This window comes from Emydura macquarii, unplaced genomic scaffold (genome assembly GCF_026122565.2).
Source record: "Emydura macquarii macquarii isolate MOO-44397 ecotype Brisbane River unplaced genomic scaffold, CSIRO-AGI_Emac_v2 contig_2473, whole genome shotgun sequence".
Taxonomy (NCBI): domain Eukaryota; kingdom Metazoa; phylum Chordata; order Testudines; family Chelidae; genus Emydura; species Emydura macquarii.
Window position 1 is genome coordinate 7,293,520 of NW_027132610.1, and position 18,577 is coordinate 7,312,096.

The window sequence follows — 18,577 nt, forward strand, 5'->3', positions numbered from 1 at the left end:
CATTGTTACCTAATCTCTGCAAGAAGTACCGTTAATTGCAAACCGTCAAAAATTGCATTATCTAAAGAACTGGGAACTCAGCACAACTGCTTATTATATTTATTTCTTCTCACTTCAGAGACAGTGGATCCATAGCATTGCTTCTTCCTTTTGCTGCTCCCAGGACACACTTGGAAATAAGATCTTTCATCTCTATGAGTTTATCCTGGTAAATTACTCAAATAAATCATTAAAACAGACAAAGTGGTTTTGATTTTATTTTTGTAAGAACAAAAGAGCATGCCCTTCCTGTGACTTTACTCAGTCCTCACTCAAACTCTCACTATTAGCCCTTAGATTGGCCATCCTCTAGGACAGTTTTTTCAACCTTTTTCATTTGTGGACCCTTAAAAATTTTCAAATGGTGGTGCGGACCCCTTTGGAAATCTTAGACATAGTCTGTGGACCCCCAGGGTTCCACGGACCACAGGTTGAAAACCGCTGCACTAGGAGGCCCAATGGGGCTATGGGGTAATACTGAGCAAGGCTTCCTCAAGCCGAGATCTTAGGTGAACAAATGAAGTGGGACTGTGCACCACCACTCAGCATGATGCAGCAGGCTCCCCTGCTTTTGTATTTTGCCAGCTCTGCCCCATTCTCTTCACTGCCATTGTGCGCCTGTGCTACGGTGACCAGATGTTCCAATTTTATAGGGACAGTCCCAATATTCGGGGATTTTTCTTATATAGACACCTATTACCCCCTGCACCCATCCCAATTTTTCATACTTGGTAGCTGGGCACCCTATCCTGTTCAAGGGTGGGGCACAATCTAATTTCTCCTTACACGTCCCCCAAACTCCTGTTTCAACTATAGAGGAGGAGGCTTCAAACCCAGAAGGCAACAAGGAATGTGCCAACCCCTGGTGTGTTTGTAGAAAAGGTAACAAACAGTGGATGTAGGAGTTCTCCTAAACAGGGGAAAGAACCTACAACATGCCTCAGCCAGGTCTGTGACAAAGAGGGGTACAACCTGAATCCTAGGCTGCTCAAGTTATCACAACAGAATTCCAGTCAGTCAATGTGTGGCAGGCACCTCATGGAAAGGGAGCATGAGCCGAAAACATCATGCCAGCATTTTGAACTTTCTCTAGTGGGGGTGGTCCCTATAGCCCAGGAGCTCCCTGTGTCTGAAGCAAATAAAGAAAGAGACAGAACTGCTAAATACAAATCTCTCTGGATAGTATTGTGCCTAAACTAACTTTTCATCAAATAAGGAATGGCTCTCAAAAGGCAACTATGGGTGTGCAACAGCTCCCCAACTATCTGTAACATAGTGAACAGAAACTGACCTCTTATTAATTATTTTAATCAACATCCCTCCACACACATATTTCCTTTTTGCATGCCATTTAAGACAGCCTAGGATGACAGAATCTGCCTCTCAGAAACTTGCCACCCAGCTCTTCTCTGTCCCCAGCCCCAGCTGCAGCTCCGGCCTCGACCTTGGCTCCCAGTGCCAACTCCCGGCTGTGACTCCTGGGTAGGAGGGGGGCGGAGTGGATAACGGAAAGCATGACCAAAAAAGCTTGTGAACCACTGCTCTAAGGCAGTGGTTCTCAATCAAGGCTATGCATACCCCGGGGGGTACACAGAGGTCTTCCAGGAGCTACATCAACTCATCTAGATATTTCCCTAGATTTACAAAGTGAGTACAAACTAAAATTTCATACAGACAATGGCTTGTTTATACTGCTCTATATATTATACACTAAAATATAAGTAAAATACTTATATTCCAATTTATTTATTTTATAATTATATGGTAAAAATGAAAAAGTAAGCAATTTTTCAGTGGCTTTTGTATTTTTATGTCTGATTTGGTAAGAAAGTAGCTTGCAAGTAAGTAAACTTGGGAGCATGCAAGGCAAAGCAAGCTCCTGAAAGGGGTACAGTAGTTTGGAAAGGTTGAGAGCCACTGGTCGAAGGGAAACAGAAAGGAGCACAAGTACTCTAGATAGATAAAAGCAAAATTCTCTCAGCCTACAAACAGGTATCTAGCAACAAGGAAACAGTGAAGTGGAGAAAGTTATAGAAAAGCTAAAAATCTGCAACATTCTACACAAGTTCATCAGAAAGCCTGTAGGAAAAATTATCCATTGAAAATATTCCAAAAGGAGGGATTTCATGCAAGGGAAAATTTTACCAGGACATTTAACCCATAGAAGCTTCTTTTAGGATACAATGTACAGCTGTGGATAAGTCCAATATAAGCATTGTCCTGTCCTGTTCAAAACATCAACATTCTCAAAACAATTACCATTGGTAACAGACATACTAAAACAGCAAATGGAAAATGCCATTCTAGGTGTGCTTTGAAAGTCTTTTTTCTTCACAAAGGCATTAATAATTATTGTATAACAAACTAATCTCTGATCAATAAACCAAATGTCAAGTTTTAAACTTCAGAGCGCCCGCTAGATAAAAGGATTCCTTAATAATGACAGAAAGCATCTCTCTCTGATATTCAGCATCATTCCTACTATCCACCCTGGTAAAATCACTCTGAAACTAGCCTGTGTCTCATAACTCCCACGTGCACTATTTCACACATAGTACTTAGGTCGCCAGACTCAATAGCGTGGTAGGTATTAATCTTTTCCACAGAAGATTGTTAAAATAATACAGAAAGCATTTTACACAATTACTGTAACAATTCCTTCAAAGATGCACAATAATTCATTGGCCATAATCTTTTTATTATTTGGGCTTATGTCTCACACAAACTAGTATGCTAGGTAGTAAACATGTATTACTTCCTACCTATTACTACTATGTCACTTTAAAAAAAAATCTATAAAGAAGATATATCTTTGAAAACAGTAACAAAACGCAAAGATGTAGACTCTGCGAGGCCCCTTTCAAACAGCGGCCCTAATTCTGACCTCTCTCAAACCAGTTTCACTCCCGTGTCACTCCACTGGACTTACTCCTATTTTACATCAGTACAAGTGAGATCTGAATTAGGCCTACTATCTCTATATCTTCTGTTATTGCCTCTCATTACTGGGGCTGCAAACAGGATCCTTGGGTTATCACTTGTTCTTAGCTTTCACAACTGTCCTCCCAGGGGAGTCTTGTCTCTCACTACTGGGCTCCTACGAGGATCTGTGTTTGTCACCTGGCGCTGAGTCTCTCATTTGTGTGCCGCAAAACGCTTCTATTGTCCACCACCTGCGACTGACTCGTTCACTCTCCTCTGCCTCTAGGGTTGGACTCCCCGCCGAGTGCGCTCCCGCTGCCCGAGATGGGTGTGCAAGGGGCAGAACTTCCCCGGCAGAGAGCCGGCGGGAGCGCTGCATCGGCCCCAGGCTGCAAAACAAACGCCTCGCCGTCCCGAGAGGCGGCGGCAGCAGCGACTGAGGGAGCAGCGTGGGGAGGGTTTCCCCGGGCTAAACCCCTTCCTTGGCGCCAGCGCCGCTTTGCCTGGGGCTGAGCCGGCTGCTAGGGCAGGTGGAGGCAGGTGTGCCCGGTGCTAGGCGGCCGCCTTCTCTTACCTGACCCGGTTGTCGCGGAACTTGCTCTGCTGGGGCTGGTTCAGGTAAATGGTGCGGGCTGCCGCCTCCGCCTGATCCGCTGAGGACGTGGCTCCGGACATCTCATCATCCGCCTTCTTATAGCCCGAAGGGGAACAAACGGGTCCTGCAAGGAGCAGCAGCAGAGAGAGCCCGAGTCAGTAACCAGAGGGGGGAGAGACTCCGAGAGCGGCCGGGGGATGCTGCAATGTGCACAGATTCCCCCCGCCCGCCGTGCATCTATCTGTCCCTGCTGGGCGGCAGCAGCTTCCCCTGCCGCTGCCTCTGGCGGCCGCGCGCCAGTTCCTGCAAGTGGCCCCGGGGAAGCTGGGTAGCAGCAGCAGTTCGGCTGTTGCACGGGTCTGTGTCCCCCCAGCCCTGGGCGTGCAGAGCCGCCCGCAGCGCAGCGCGGCTAGGGAAGCTGCTGACTGAGCGAAGGAGGCACGCACAGACCTTGCCCTGCTCTTACCGAGGCCGCTGATCATAAACAATCAAAGTAACAGCAACAAAAGGAGACAGGCCCTGCCCTCCCCTCCCCATCCCCGCCAGCTAAACCCACCCACTACGGATTGTCAGCTGCAGCCTGTGCAAATCCCCAGCGTCCAGGCACATGATGACGACTCCGGGGACCTGGGGTGGGCTTTTGCGGGGGGGTGGGTTTTTTACTGGGTGGGCGGATTGGGTGCGAGTGAGAATAAATGAGCTGGGATTGTCCCTGGCAACAGGAACGTCTATGAAACAAAAACACCGTCGGGATTAACAGAGAGATGATCCACTGAAGCGATCTTGCCTTTAGGAGTTTCCTCCCTGGTGTTTAGCCAAAGCAATGGCTGATGAATAATACAAGAGCCAGTGGAAAAAGCACTCACAAGTCCTAGTGTAAAGGAGGATAACCTAAGGCGATGTGGAGTGGAGAGGCTTTAGCAGCATGTTTCTGTCAGAGAACAGGGCTTCCCAAGCATAAGCTTCCTGTTGACATTCATACCTTGTAGGAAGAACTGCTGGGTACCTATGCCTGACGCTGGCCTCCCAAAGCAAGTCCTCTTCTCTCAGTTAAGTCAGGGAAGAAGGGCTTGCGGAGGGCAGTGGAAACGCTTCAAAGACAAATGCTTTAAAAAGGGTGGTATCAAGCCAACAAACTGGGAGGACTGGGCGCCGGACAGAACACTGTGGCACCATACAATACACCCAGCTACAGCCCATTTTGAGAAGAACGGATGTGCTCATGAGACAGAGAAGTAATAAAGGAGGAAAGAAAGGACACAACACTCTAGCTATCAACTGTGTCGCCTCCATGATTACACCTGTTACCACTGTGGGAAAATCTGCAGGGCACGAATTGGGCTCTTTAGCCACCTAAAAATCCACCAATGAACCCTGTGTGCAGACATCAGCCTCGTATCAAGGGACAGCCAAAGAAGAAGTAGGAAGAGCCACAAACATGAGGGGGAGGATGGCCCTGGGGCTGGAGCAGAGTAGTGAGTGTCAGAACATCTGGGTTCTGTTCTTGTCTCTTGCCACAGATTCCCTCTGATGTCAGAAAGTAACTGACCCTCGGGATAACTACGCTCCCCCCTTTCTTAAAAAAAAAAAAAAAAGAAAAACAAAAAGGTGTCATAAACCCATCTCTCTCACAGGAAGGTTGTGAGGTTTAATGTTTGCAATGGGCTTTGGGAACCTTGGGTGGGAAGTGATACAGGTATAGAAAGTATTTTATATCATATTTTACCATTAAAATAATAACTTTTCACCCACATAGTGCCTTAAATACCAAAAGCGGAGAGCACTTTCACAAAGGTGGGAATTATTGCCCCATTTTACAAATTTCATTCAGTCTGCACTGGGCTGATTTTTTTCCATTTCTCTTGATTACAACTGTGTCAATTCAACCTGGTTCTCCAAAAGGTGGCATAGCCTTGTATAGATGAGCATTCATGCAACTTTGCTGGTGGTAGCTAAAATTCACTACGGTAGGCAAAGTCATTGACTTCAATAAGAGCAAGTTCAGCTCTCATAAAGGGGAAAGGTTTTCAAACACACAAAGATAGAAAAATTACAGGTAAGGTACAGATAGCCACAATGTCAGCTGCAGTATGCAGCTCTGCCAGTCAAACTAGCCCTTTTAGCTAAAAGATTCTTTGCCAGATAGTGAGAATTTATTTGTTGAGACACCATGGCTTCCTTGCGCAGAGTCTGATCTATCCAACACATGCCAGCTTGAGCATTGTAAGCCTGATCCAAAGCCCACTTCAGTCAATGGAAAGATACTCAATGACTTTAATGACTTTTGATAAGGCTGCATTTATGCCTTGATCCTGCAAAAAATTACCTATGATTAGTTATAGATATGTGAGTAGTCCATCAGTGAGATGTTGTTCTGTCAATGGGACTATTCACAGGGGTGAAGGTAAGCATATCCATACGTTTTCAGAGGATATGGGTTGAATTGTAAAGATGAGGATTTTGTAAACTGGGTTGATGCACATGAACAATGTTACAATTCAAACTCAAATCAGATTTAAAACAAAAATGAATCTCCACGTGCTTTATGTTCTGAACTTCATAATCAACATCCTTAGCTTAATTCTATGATTTTGAAACTTGAAAAAGGTTTTACCATTTTGATCTGTAATTACAGAAACATTTCATACCACAACTGTATTTTCCATAAAAATTCTTATAAGTCTCTGTGTGTTAATTACAGATAAAACAAACAAACAAAAATTGTAAGGCAACAATTAATTTATCTGTTCTGTCACACCTCAAACCTGATGTATAGTAAAAAAATGGGGTGTATAGATGTGTATGTTTTTTAAGCTGTTTTTGGTGATAACATTTTAATTTTTGCTCCAATATGGTGGGGAAAAAGAAAAAGATATTTTGTATTAATGTATTGCTAGGGTTGTAAATAAAATGTAATGAAAAAGATAATCTCTCTCTATTTTGTTGTTTATATCGTCATAAAAATGAATTACCTATACATTTGGAACCCAGCTGTAGGTAGGTGGCTGTATAAATCATGGAAAAAAGATTACATGTTTCATTAGCAGAACACAGTAAAAATGTCATACATCATGGTTCTTTAAGAATTAATAGTAAAATAAATTAAGAGAACTGATTACTGTTCAAGTCATTCCTATGTGTCTCTATTAGTGTAAGTAACCTAATGAAAGTCACAAGGTGATTAGGATTTGAAATGTTATTATATACTCTGAATGAACCAAATACCATTTCAAAATACTGCATGTTTAATATAAACTTTAATAAAAAAACAAGTACAATAGCCATTTAAGAATTCAGTACATACAATATAAAAAATTCAAAATTAAGAACATGTAATAAATCTTTGTTTTGCAGACATGGACACAATTATTGTGCAAGGACCCACTGAGGACAATAGGAAAATTCCCACAGATGTCAGTGTTGCAGGATCAGGATTATAAACATAGTCACAGATGGGGACAGAACTCCCACCCTAGGTCCCAATCCTGCCACCACTTCAGCATGTGCACAACTTTACTACATGAGTGGTCTTACAAAAGTCATTGTGCTTAGGATCCAGATCCACACAGATATGTAGGAACTATGTCTATTCAGGATTATCACCTATAAACCTAAGCCAGGTCAGCTCTTCTCACAGGAGGGAGAATGATCGAACAAACACACGCACACACATGGCCAACAGCCCAGTGGTTCGGGGTGTAGTAGACACAGATTCAAATTCCTGCTCTGCCTGATTCATAGAAGGGACTTTAAACCCAAGTCTCCCACTATTCAAGACAATGCCTAAGAGGCTATTGGATTTTCTGATGCTGGGGGAGGCGGGGTCTTTCAAGCTTGCCTGTTGAAGTTGTTCCACTTCACATAAATAATTATTCACTGGAGCAGTAACATGAATGTGACGTTCCCACATCCAAGGTGAGTGCCTTACCCATTCAGCTACAGAGTTAATCTCTATCTGGCCCAATAACTATTGTATACACAGTGGAACAGCTCCGCCAGGAGAGACTGAGAGAGACCCATCTCAGAATACCCCAGTGGTTAGGGCAGTCTCCTATGATGTGGAAAATCTGGATTCAATTCCCTGATCCAAATCAGGCAGAGCAGAGATTTGAGTCTGGATTTCCCACTTCTCAAGTGTCATAACGAGTTAAATTCATCGTATTGTGTGTGTGCTCCGAGTCCATGTTGAGAAAGGAATAAGTAATTGATTTATATGTGATGAATGGGAAAGTTCATTGAAGCTTGTTTATTATATTGTAAGGTTTTGTAACTATCTGTTCTTGTAATTGTTCCTAGTTATTTTTGTAGTAGATAAGGGGATGTTGTTAGCCTTGAGAATGGATAAAGAGGTACAAGTTGTAAGCCCCATGGGAGAGGAGCTCAGAGGCAGCAAAAACCTTGACCGAAAAGTAACCGGTTGAACTTGAAACAGGGGTAACTTGCAAGCACAGCAGTTCCTAGGCCCAAATTTGGAAATTTGCAGTTGCTGCAACTTTTATTTGGTAAGTTACACCTAGAATCATAGAATCATAGAATATTAGAGTTGGAAGGGACCTCAGGAGGTCATCTAGTCCAACCCCCTGCTCAAAGCAGGACTAACCTCAGCTATATCATCCCAACCAGGGCTTTGTCAAGCCTCAGCTTAAAAACCTGTAAGGATGGAGATTCCACCACCTCCCTAGGTAACCCATTCCAATGCTTCACCACCCTCCTAGTGAAAAACTTTTTCCTAATGTCCAACCTAGACCTCCCCCCTGCAACTTGAGACCGTTGCTCCTTGTTCTGTCATCTGCCACCACCGAGAACAGCCTAGCCCCATCCTCCCTAGAACCCCCTTTCAGGTAGTTAAAAGCCGCTATCAAATCCCCCCTCACTCTTCTCTTTTGCAGACTAAACAAGCCCAGTTCCCTCAGCCTCTCCTCATAAGTCCTGTGCTCCAGCCCCCTAATCATTTTTGTTGCCCTCCGCTGCACTCTCTCCAAATTGTCCACATCTTTTTTGTAGTGGGGGGCCCAAAACTGGACACAGTATTCTAAATGCGGCCTCACCAATGCCGAATAGAGGGGAATAATCACTTCCCGTGACCTGCTGGCAATGCCCCTCCTAATGCAGCCCAATATTCCATTAGCCTTCTTGACAACCAGGGCACACTGCTGACTCATATCCAGCTTTTTATCCACCGTTACCCCCAGGTCCTTTTCTGCAGAGCTGCTGCCCAGCTCGTCGGTCCCCAGTCTATAGCTGTGCATGGGATTCTTCCTTCCTAAGTGGAGGACTCTGCACTTGTCCTTGTTGAACCTCATTAGATTTCTTTTGGCCCAATCCTCCAGTTTGTTTAGGTCACTCTGTATCCTATCCCTACCTTGCAGGGTATCTACCACTCCCCCCAGCTTAGTGTCGTCCGCAAACTTGCTGAGGGTGCAATCTACCCCATCCTCCAGATCATTAATAAAGATGTTGAACAAAACCGGCCCCAGGACCGACCCCTGGGGAACTCCGCTTGTGACCGGTTGCCAGCTAGACATGGAGCCATTGATCACTACTCGTTGAGCCCTATGCTCTAGCCAGTTCTCTATCCATTTTATAGTCCATTCATCCAACCCATACTTCTTTAACTTGCTGATAAGAATACTGTGAGAAACCGTATCAAAAGCTTTGCTAAAGTCAAGGTATATCACATCCACCGCCTTCCCCACATCCACAGAGCCAGTCACCTCATCATAGAAAGCAATCAGGTTGGTCAGGCATGACTTTCCCTTGGTGAATCCGTGTTGACTGTTCCTGATCACCTTCCTCTCTTCCAAGTGCCTTAAAATGGATTCCTTAAGGACCTGCTCCATGATCTTTCCAGGGATTGAGGTGAGGCTGACCGGTCTGTAGTTCCCAGGTGTCTGTAGTTGACACCTGGTCAAGAATAAACTTCTGGCCTGGGGACTTCCCAAGGAGGGACCGACAAAGTGACGTAGGAATACTCATAATTGGTCTGGCGGATGTATAGGTTGGAGTGGAGATAAAAGGGTTGTCAGACAAAGCAAAAATTAGAGAGCCTTGTCGTGAGGACCACTGAGCCTTTCCAAGGGGTACACCAGAATCGTGCCTGCAAGAGGGTCTGATCAGCCGCCGTGCCTCTCTCCAGCCCATTGCCTTTACATTACCTTAGAATAGACAGGTAACTGAGCTGATAACCTGTTGGGACTTGTCCTGCGGATGAAAATACCCTAGGTGTGAATACGATAGAGGTTCCACCTGGATGAAAATACCTTAGGTGTGGATATGATAGAGGTCCCACCTGGATGAAAAATTAGAATTCTAAATAAAAAGACCTGGTCATGAAACATCTGTTAATTTTGCTGCTACTGAGTTCATCTCTACGTGTGGTGAGTAGTCAATGTCAATGTTTGTTTAGGTATACCAGTTCTACTTGTGTTCCAGGAACTATTGTAAGTGTAACAGTAATAGTAATTGTTGTTAGTGTTGCATGCATAAGTTTTTTTTGCTTTTTAAGTTTTGTTTGTGTTCTAAGAATTTGTAATAGAATAAGGGAACAAGATTTGTGGTAAAATAAATTGTTTAAGTTACTAGTTGTTGTATTAGTAAGTTGTGTCTAAAATCTAATTATTGTAATTAATTTTTGTTGTTTGTAATTATATACCAAGTGAATTAGTAAGAGAAAGGTTTAATTCAAGTAGTTGTATTAGTAAGTTGTTAAATAAAGACTATTAAGTGGTTAAGAATTTGAGTAATTTGCCAAGTTTTTCCAAGTAGTTTGCCAAGTTTTTCTGAGATAGCATTTCCAAGCCTCACACTGTCTTAAAAGGGAATATATACGAACCGCCTTAGTGTCTTGAGGCACCCTTCAAACCGCTCCTGTAATTTGGGGGGCCGTTTGTTCCTGGTAACCTTATCACAACACAGCACTTAGGCACCTCACCAAGTAAGTGCCCTAGCCTCTGGGTATTCTGGACACACACACACACCCCAAAATTCCCAACCTGCCCCCCTGACTGCTTTGTGTGGGAAGTCCCATGTGACAGGTAAGCTCTGAAAATACCTGCCAGATCAGGTCCCACTGAGACAGACACAGGAATGTCTAATCTGACAACACTACCAGAGTTTAGGCATGAGCAAGGGCTCCGCACTGCTTGTTAGCTGTGGGGCGGCACCAAAAGTTATGCAGCTTTGCACATGCCCACTGGGAGAAAGAGGCACCTACAGGGGTAGGTAGCAGCTAAATGGTGGTTTTAAGGATCTCGATGATGTTTCAGTTTTGGATGTAGACACCTAAGGAGGCACTTAGGCACCTGAATACCTTTGTGGATCTAACTAAAACCAATGAATTATAATGTGAAAGAAATATATCATAAACAAACTAAAAATATACAACCTACATGGAGCTACTATACTATGGGTGCGCAAATGGTTGGAAAACTGTTCCCAGAGAGTAGTTATAAGTGGTACACAGTCAAGTTGGAAGGGCATATTGAGGGGGATCAGTTCTGGGTCCAGTTCTATTCAATATCTTCATAGGTGATTTAGATAATGGCATAGAGAGTACACTTATAAAGTTTGTGGATGATACCAAGCTGGGAGGGGTTGCACGTGCTTTGGAGGAGAGGATTAAAATTCAAAATTATGTGGACAAACTGGAAAAATGGTCTGAAGTCAACAGGATGAATTTAATACAGACAAATGCAAAGTACTCCAGTTAGGAAGGAACAATGTGTTGCACACATACAAAATGGGAAATGACTCCCTAGAAAAGAGTACTGCAGAAAGGGATGTGGGGGTCATAGTAGATCACAAGCTAAATATGAGTCAACCAGGGTAACACTGTTGCAAAAAAGCAAACATCATTCTGGAATGTATTAGCAGGAGTGTTGTATGAATGACATGAGAAGTAATTCTTCCACTCTATTCTGTGCTCATTGGGTCTCAACTGCAGTATTGTGTCCAGTTCTGGGCATCAGATTTCGGGAAAGATGTGAACAAATTGGAGAAAGTCCAGAGAAGAGCAACAAAAGGTCTAGAAAATATGACCTATGAGGGAAGAGTGAAAAAATTGGGTTTCTTTAGTCTGGAGAAGAGAAGACTGAGGGGGGATGGGGATGGGACATGATAAGAGTTTTCAAGTACACAAAAGGAAGAGGGAGAAAAATTGTTCTCATTTATCTCTGAGGATAGGACAAGAAGCAATCGTCTTAAATTGCAGCAAGGGATGTTTAGGCTGGATATTGGGAAAAACTTCCTGTCATGGTAGTTAAGCACTGGAATAAATTGCCTAGGGAGGCTGCAGAATCTCCGTCATTGGATGTCAGGGATGGTCTAGATAATGCTTAGTCCTGCCTTGAATGCAGGGGACTGGACTAGATGACCTCGTGAGGTCCTATGATTCTATACTGCAATATTGTTAACTGATTAACAGAATTAGTTTGAAAGCCCACCATAGTTTTCCAACAATATATTACTACTTTAATGGCAGAACCATTTGCCTTCATTTATTGTAGAATTTAGAGTTATTAAGTTTTGCTATGTATATGTTACTGAAATATGTTGTGTGGTTGGGAACACCCACAACCAACCTTTCAGTTATAACAAAGAAGTAGCCATCAATAGCCACATGGGAGATTAATGGCTCATCAACACCAATCCCCTATCCCCCCAGACTTCTTAGAGAGAGCATGTAAGTAACAGAGACTGCCTGTCCAATGGGGCTGCCTGACCCCCACGTCACAGAAAAGATCTTTCTAGCAGCTGGGAGAAGGTGTAAGAAGAGAAACAGTGACATCACTTGGCCGCCTTTCCCCCTCATCTCAACACCTGCAGAGATGTCTGGAAGACAAAGGGCTATTCTACACTTAAAACTTACAGCAGCATAGCTGTATCAGTACAGCTGTATCGCTGTAAGACCACTTGTGTAGCCAGCGTTATGTCAATGGGAGAGAGCTTTCCCATCGACACAATAAAACCACCTAAACAAGCAGCAGTAGCTATGTCAGTGGGAGCGTGTCTCCTGCCAACATAGTGCTGTCCACACAAGCTCTTATGCCGGCAAAATTTATGTCACAGTGGGGAGAGGTTTTTTAACACTCCTGAGGGACAAAAGTTTTCCTGGCAAAAGTGCTAGTATAGACAAAGCCAAAGACTTTGAACTGGGGAAAGGTGGTCACAGCCCAGTCTGGAAGGTAATCCCAGCCTGCATACTGAGGAACAGAAGCCTGCTTGTACCATCCATTAGGTGAGACACTGATTGATTCAAATCCTGCTTAATTTGTAGAACTTAGACTGTTAATTTATTTGTTTCTTAAGTAACCAACTCTGATCTGTTCTGCCTGCTATTTATAATCACTTAAAATCTTTCTGTAGTTAATAAACTTGTTTTATATTTTACTTAAAACAGTGTGTTTTGGTTGAAGTGCTTGGGAAATCTCAGCTCAGTTTACAGCAGCTAGTGTGTCCATTCCACAATGAAGGAGTGGCAACCTACTTAATGAACTTACACTGGCCAGCCTCCTGACTAGTGCAAGATGGTACAGTTCTGGGATGCAAGGCTGGGGAGCTGGGAGGAATCAGCTGGCGCCTCCCTATTGATGGTTCATGAGAGGCTGGGAGATCATTCATGTAAGACAGTTGGGTGTGCCCTGTTTGCGAATGTCTGTGGAAGTGCAGTGCCTTTCAGAGGGTTGTAGCTTGACATCAACATCACAGTGTGAGAGGCAGCCCAGGCTGGTTGGTTTGAAGGGCTCAGAGGTCCCACTGTCCAGGTTGCACCTCCGGGACCCCATCACAGTATCATTTTATTCCCTTTTTGTTTATAAATATCAGTGCCATAAAGCACAGGTGTACAAATAACAGTTAATTAAGCAGATTGATATTTCCAGGATATTGTCAAATTTTACAAATATTTTATAAATATTACACATTGTTGTAATGAGCCACAAAACCAATGTCTCTGGGACCATGATATTTAGTATCTAGCAGAGGTATGAATTTAAGTTCCAAAGCTCATCTTTTGAAGATGTTATGTAGGTTTCCTTTGAGGATGAGGATTGACAGGTCAAATGTGGAGTGACTGCTTGTGAAAAGTGTTCGCCCAGGGTTGATAGGGTGTTTTTGTCTTTTAGCATCATTTTCTCAACAGACACTAATTTTATGACTCATTACAATTTGTAACTCCTAACCCTCCTTTGTCCTATCACTGCAGAGGTGCTGATTGCCTCCTTCATTTTAAGTGGTTTCTTACAACATGTGTGAACCCCTTATGCTTATCAATCTCTCCCACTGTGTATTTACTTGTGACACTGTGGCTATCCTTTCCAGACGTGAAGAAGAGCTCTGTGAAGCTTGAGAACTTGTTTTTTCCACCAACAGAAGCTGGTCCACCTCACCCATCTTGTCTCTCTCATCTCCTGGGACTAACATGGCTATAACGATACTGCAACTTACAAAAAAAACCAGACATCCAGTACTGTCTCCAATGATGTGCTAGAGGAAGATCCCAGGGGTTTCAAAGAGCCTCTTGTTAACTTTTCAACAGCAAATTCAAAGAAAGGTTGGGCTGATTTCTTTGCCTGTGATGGCATTTACTCTTGGCTCAAAGGTACTCTTGTGGAATATTTTCAGGTCTTTGGAATGGAGCAAACTGCTTCAAATGGCAATTATTTTCAGCAAAGTGCCCAGGAAAGGATACTACACTGGTCCCCTCTAGTTTTTGGAGATTTTTTAAAATCCTCAAACCCATTTCAAATTATACAAGTATAGATTTTTCTGATTAGGTTTCAGGTCAATTAAAACTCCTTAAGAGAAAAAAAAGTGAGAATATTAAGGGCTAGTCTATCCACTCAGGAGACCAGAGACAGGCAGCTGAAGCCTCTCTGAAAGACTGCAGTGCTAACAACCTAATGCATCTCAATAGAAGCTAATATTGAGGCCCTGATAAAAAGATCCCAACACAGATATTAACGTTAGGATAAAAAGGTGTTATTTATTAACTTGAATAGCTGAGATAATCAATATTCAAACAAAGTTCATAGTAATGAAATTGAACTCATAAAGCACATGTAGGCAGCCTCAGATGCATACAACAAACTGTAATAAATCATCAGAAAAGAATGGAGAAGCACTTATATTAAGAACACAGTTCAGTACATGTCCCTCATTAAATATTCAGTTTTTCTTGAAGTCATCTTGATTCGTGTTCAGAGCACATTCCTCAAGCTATAAATGAAAGTAGTATGTGTTCCCAAATCCAACAACACTAGATTGCAGCATATATGGCACTTCTTCAACTTTACTGCAAAGGCTGCTAATGTCCCATTTTTAGTTTTATTACTTTATAAATTCAACACATACCAAAAACAGAGCTTAAATACTTTACAATATTTCACTCATTTAACAGCATAATTCTCCCTCACTTATTCTGCAAGGGTCACTGTGAGGGGAGGTACTCCATCATTTAAGTAAAAAAAAAAATTGATAGAGAGAAGAGTAACTACTGTCTGGCTTAGAGCTCAGGTGTTCATTAAGTTGCCACCTGGATAAGTGCTCAGCCTAAAACTAGTAAGCATTTCATTAAAGACAGAAGAGATGTGTACCATGATAACTAAACTTAAAGACAACTTAAAGAGATGTGTACCATGATAACTAAACTTAAAGACTTAAAGACAGATATTCCCTTGCGGAGAATATGAGCAGTACATAGTCACTGAAGAAATGTTGTAGTTGTTCATTTTGTAATTCACTTTCTTTTTGGGGTAGCTGTTGCAAACATCAGGAGTGTTTGCTCTCTGCATCTGTCTCTCTAACTAGAGTGCTTGGTGTACAGTTGATTTTTGGGAGCTAAGCACTGGTGCAGAGATTTCAGAAAGAGAGGTTGTAACAGGGCACGCCTTCACTCCTGCCTTCTTGCCCCACTGAAACTGTGCAGACTCCACTAATTGTGCATTCACAGTGCCATTTATTTTCAGTTCCCTCCACCAATACCACTACAATCCCTGTGCAATAATCTATTTACAATATCTTCTGTGATTCTGGCCCTCTCACAGGACTTGAGGGGACCAGAGGTCCCTGCTCCTGGAGGCCTCCATGTGACTGGGCTCAACTAGCCCTGCTCCCCTCTCGCCCCCCAGGGGCTTCCTGCCTGCCTCTCTTTATCAAATTTGGGCTGATGAGCTAATTGGCTCCTTATCCCACCCAGCCCATCAGTCTGATTATTTAAGTACCTCAATCAGCTTTCTGTGGGGAACTAATTGGCATATAAGTGATCAGAATGCAGGCACACCTCTTCATTCTCTACACTCTGTCACAGGGATTTACCTACATGACATTTGTAACCACCCCTGTTCAAGGATTGGTGTATGCATGTACAAAGGGATTCCATTCACCACAGGTGCATCTCCTCATGTCTGGGTCTGGGAATTAGCTCTCATCCCATCTGGTGCCCCCGTGGTACTCGGTGTGTTGGTCACCAGTGTTTATCAGTGTAGGCTGCGTGCGTGTGTTCCTGTGTAGTTGCTCATGCTGTGACCCCTATCTTTCTCTCCCCTGACCCAGGCCTCCAACCAGGTCACTATATAGTCCTCCTCTTCCGGCAGCAGTGATGTGTGTGGGGGGGAGGGGTCATGTGGGGTCACATGCTGCCACGCCCCCCGATTTCTCAGTCACATGGTGAAGTGGGGCACCCTCCCTGCAAGGCAGTTGGACATCATCCAGGGAGAGACAGAGGCAAGAGGAACAGCTGGAAACTGCAGGGAGGGGCCACTGCTTTAACTCTGCCAGGAGAGGTAGGAGGAACCGCTGGGAGCTGCAGGGAAAGGCTGCTTTCGGGAAGGTGAAGCCTACCTGAAGGAGGTGTGTCTCAAGCTGTTCCAGGGTTGTGTCCCCCCCACTATCAGCATGCATGGGTCATCTCTGCCTTCTAGGGTAACAAAGTCCCACTGGACAAGTTGTCAGTATACCATTTCAGGCAGTTTTCTGTTCCAACTCCAGGTCCTGTACCACTTTCCCAGTGGCTGGTAAGGCTACCCAGGCCCAGCTGCTATTCCAGTTCCAGCCCAGGGACCCTATGACTAGGGATCCAGGTCTGCTCAGACTCAATCCCTGTTATAGTTTCCCTGGGCTCCTTCCCACCCCACATCACTATCGCCATGCCTATCGCTATATAGGCCACTAGAGCTTCCTCCTCTGCACCTCATGGATATTTCACCCCTCTTGATCACTCATCAAATTCCCTAATCCAGAGCAAGACCCCATGGTCTATTCTCCCCCTGGCCAAGTCCCTTTCCTTCTAGGGAGTGAATGCAGACCTCATCCTTGAAATCTCTCTGCCTGTTCTCATTTCCTGGCTTTTACATTCCTATCTCAGCTTCTCCCCCAGCTGGGCTTCATCTCCCCTTCGAGAACCGCACCCCGGCGCTCCTGACAGCTCGCACCAACAAAGAAGAGAAGTACGCACCCTTGGACGACACCCTACGCGAGCAGGGCTACTTGGTCCAAGTGCACGCCCTGATCGTTGGGGCGCTGGGCGCCTGGGACCCCCGCAACGAGCCCGTGCTCTGGGCCTGCGGTGTGGGTCGGCGCTACGCCCAACTCATGCGACGCCTCATGGTGTCAGACGCCATCGGGTGGTCGAGGGACATATACGTTGAACACATCACCGGGCACCGGCAGTACCAGGAGGAGCAGGCCGAAGAGCCCCCCCTGGAGCCAGCCGGCCCTGTTGACTCCTCCGACCCGAGCGGCCTCGTCGAGGGGCACACCACCAGAGGCCGCGGTGGGCGTGCCACCCGAGGCCGCGGTCGTGGCGGACGCAGCTACAGACGCCGCAAAGACCACCGCGAGAGAAGTCGGGACCGGCCCGCCAACCGACCGTGAGAGGCACCGGACTACCGAGAGACATTTCACCCCGTACGGACCTATGTATTCTCCTTACTGAACCATACCCCCAATGTCCCCACTGTACACTGAAATGCTCCCTCATGCCCATATATCTCCCTCTGTAACCCTTAAGCCCAACATCACCACGCCCCATCCGGGATACTGCAGCCCACCCCACCCCATCACTGCCCTCCCCAGGCCCCCATTCCCACCCCCACGCATGGACTCACTCGCCGCGGAAGATGACGGGATGGACCTGCCAGTCGACCATAAGGAACACTGGACTAATGAGAGTCATTTCACCCCATATGGACCTATATATTCTCTTTCCTGCTGGAGCCTGCCCCCAATGACTTTACTATGCATTGCATTGAAATGTGCCCTCATGCCCACATATGTATCTCCTATCGCCTCTCCCCCGACCTCCACTCTCACCCCCACACAGGGACTCACTCGCCCTCCCTAGCAAACGCCTCCCAGGGACCCCCCCTCACGGTGGCATGTCACTGTACCCCCAGACCTCCACCCCCACACATGGACCACTTACCTTCCCTGACAAATACCCCCCAGGGACCCTCCCTCCTCAACCTCCCAGGGATCCCCTCCACCATGGATAGCGTCCCCCAACCCACATATCCTCCCATACGCCACGGTACTCCCCAGACCTCCACCCCCATGCATGGACTCACTCGCCTTCCCTGGCAATGCCTCCCAGAGACGCTCCCTCCACGCTGGATAGCATTCCCCCCCCACACCCTCCTGCAACCCTCAAGCCCCACACCCCCAACCCCTCCCACGGGCCACAGCTCATCCTCGATCAGCCCCCATTCCCCCCCACTGCGTGTCATCCCCGGATGCTGTATTGCTATGCTTTTTGAACCTTGACTATCGCTTTATTGTTTTGTGCTTAAACATTTGCTAATAAAACGTTTTCATCAATCCCTAGCTTCCCTCCAGGTGCATCATAAGGTTAAGAAGGTACATATTAACCCACTCAGGGCTTGTGTGGGATGGATACCATACCAGCATGGGTAAATAAAACAAGTTTCAGTAAGCAAAATACCTAAATTCTGTGTCACTGATTTCTCTCCGACAGGAAACCAACCTGCAAGGCCCTGAAATCTACTACAGCTTAGCAGAGGGGTGAGA

General features: G+C 45.1%; 1 protein-coding gene across 2 annotated transcripts in view; it reads right to left on the minus strand.

Moving 5' to 3' along the window:
- The window catches only part of ATP8A2 (ATPase phospholipid transporting 8A2), a 523,365-nt gene extending 519,693 nt beyond the window's left edge, over window positions 1–3,672 (minus strand). Inside the window, exon 1 of one of the 2 annotated variants that reach the window (XM_067562894.1) lies at window positions 3,536–3,672. In XM_067562894.1, coding sequence (XP_067418995.1) covers window positions 3,536–3,636 — 101 coding nt within the window. In that variant the 5' untranslated portion in view covers window positions 3,637–3,672. The remainder of the gene's footprint in view (window positions 1–3,535) is intronic. The other variant, XM_067562893.1, reaches the window with a different exon arrangement.
- Window positions 3,673–18,577: the final 14,905 nt, after the last annotated feature.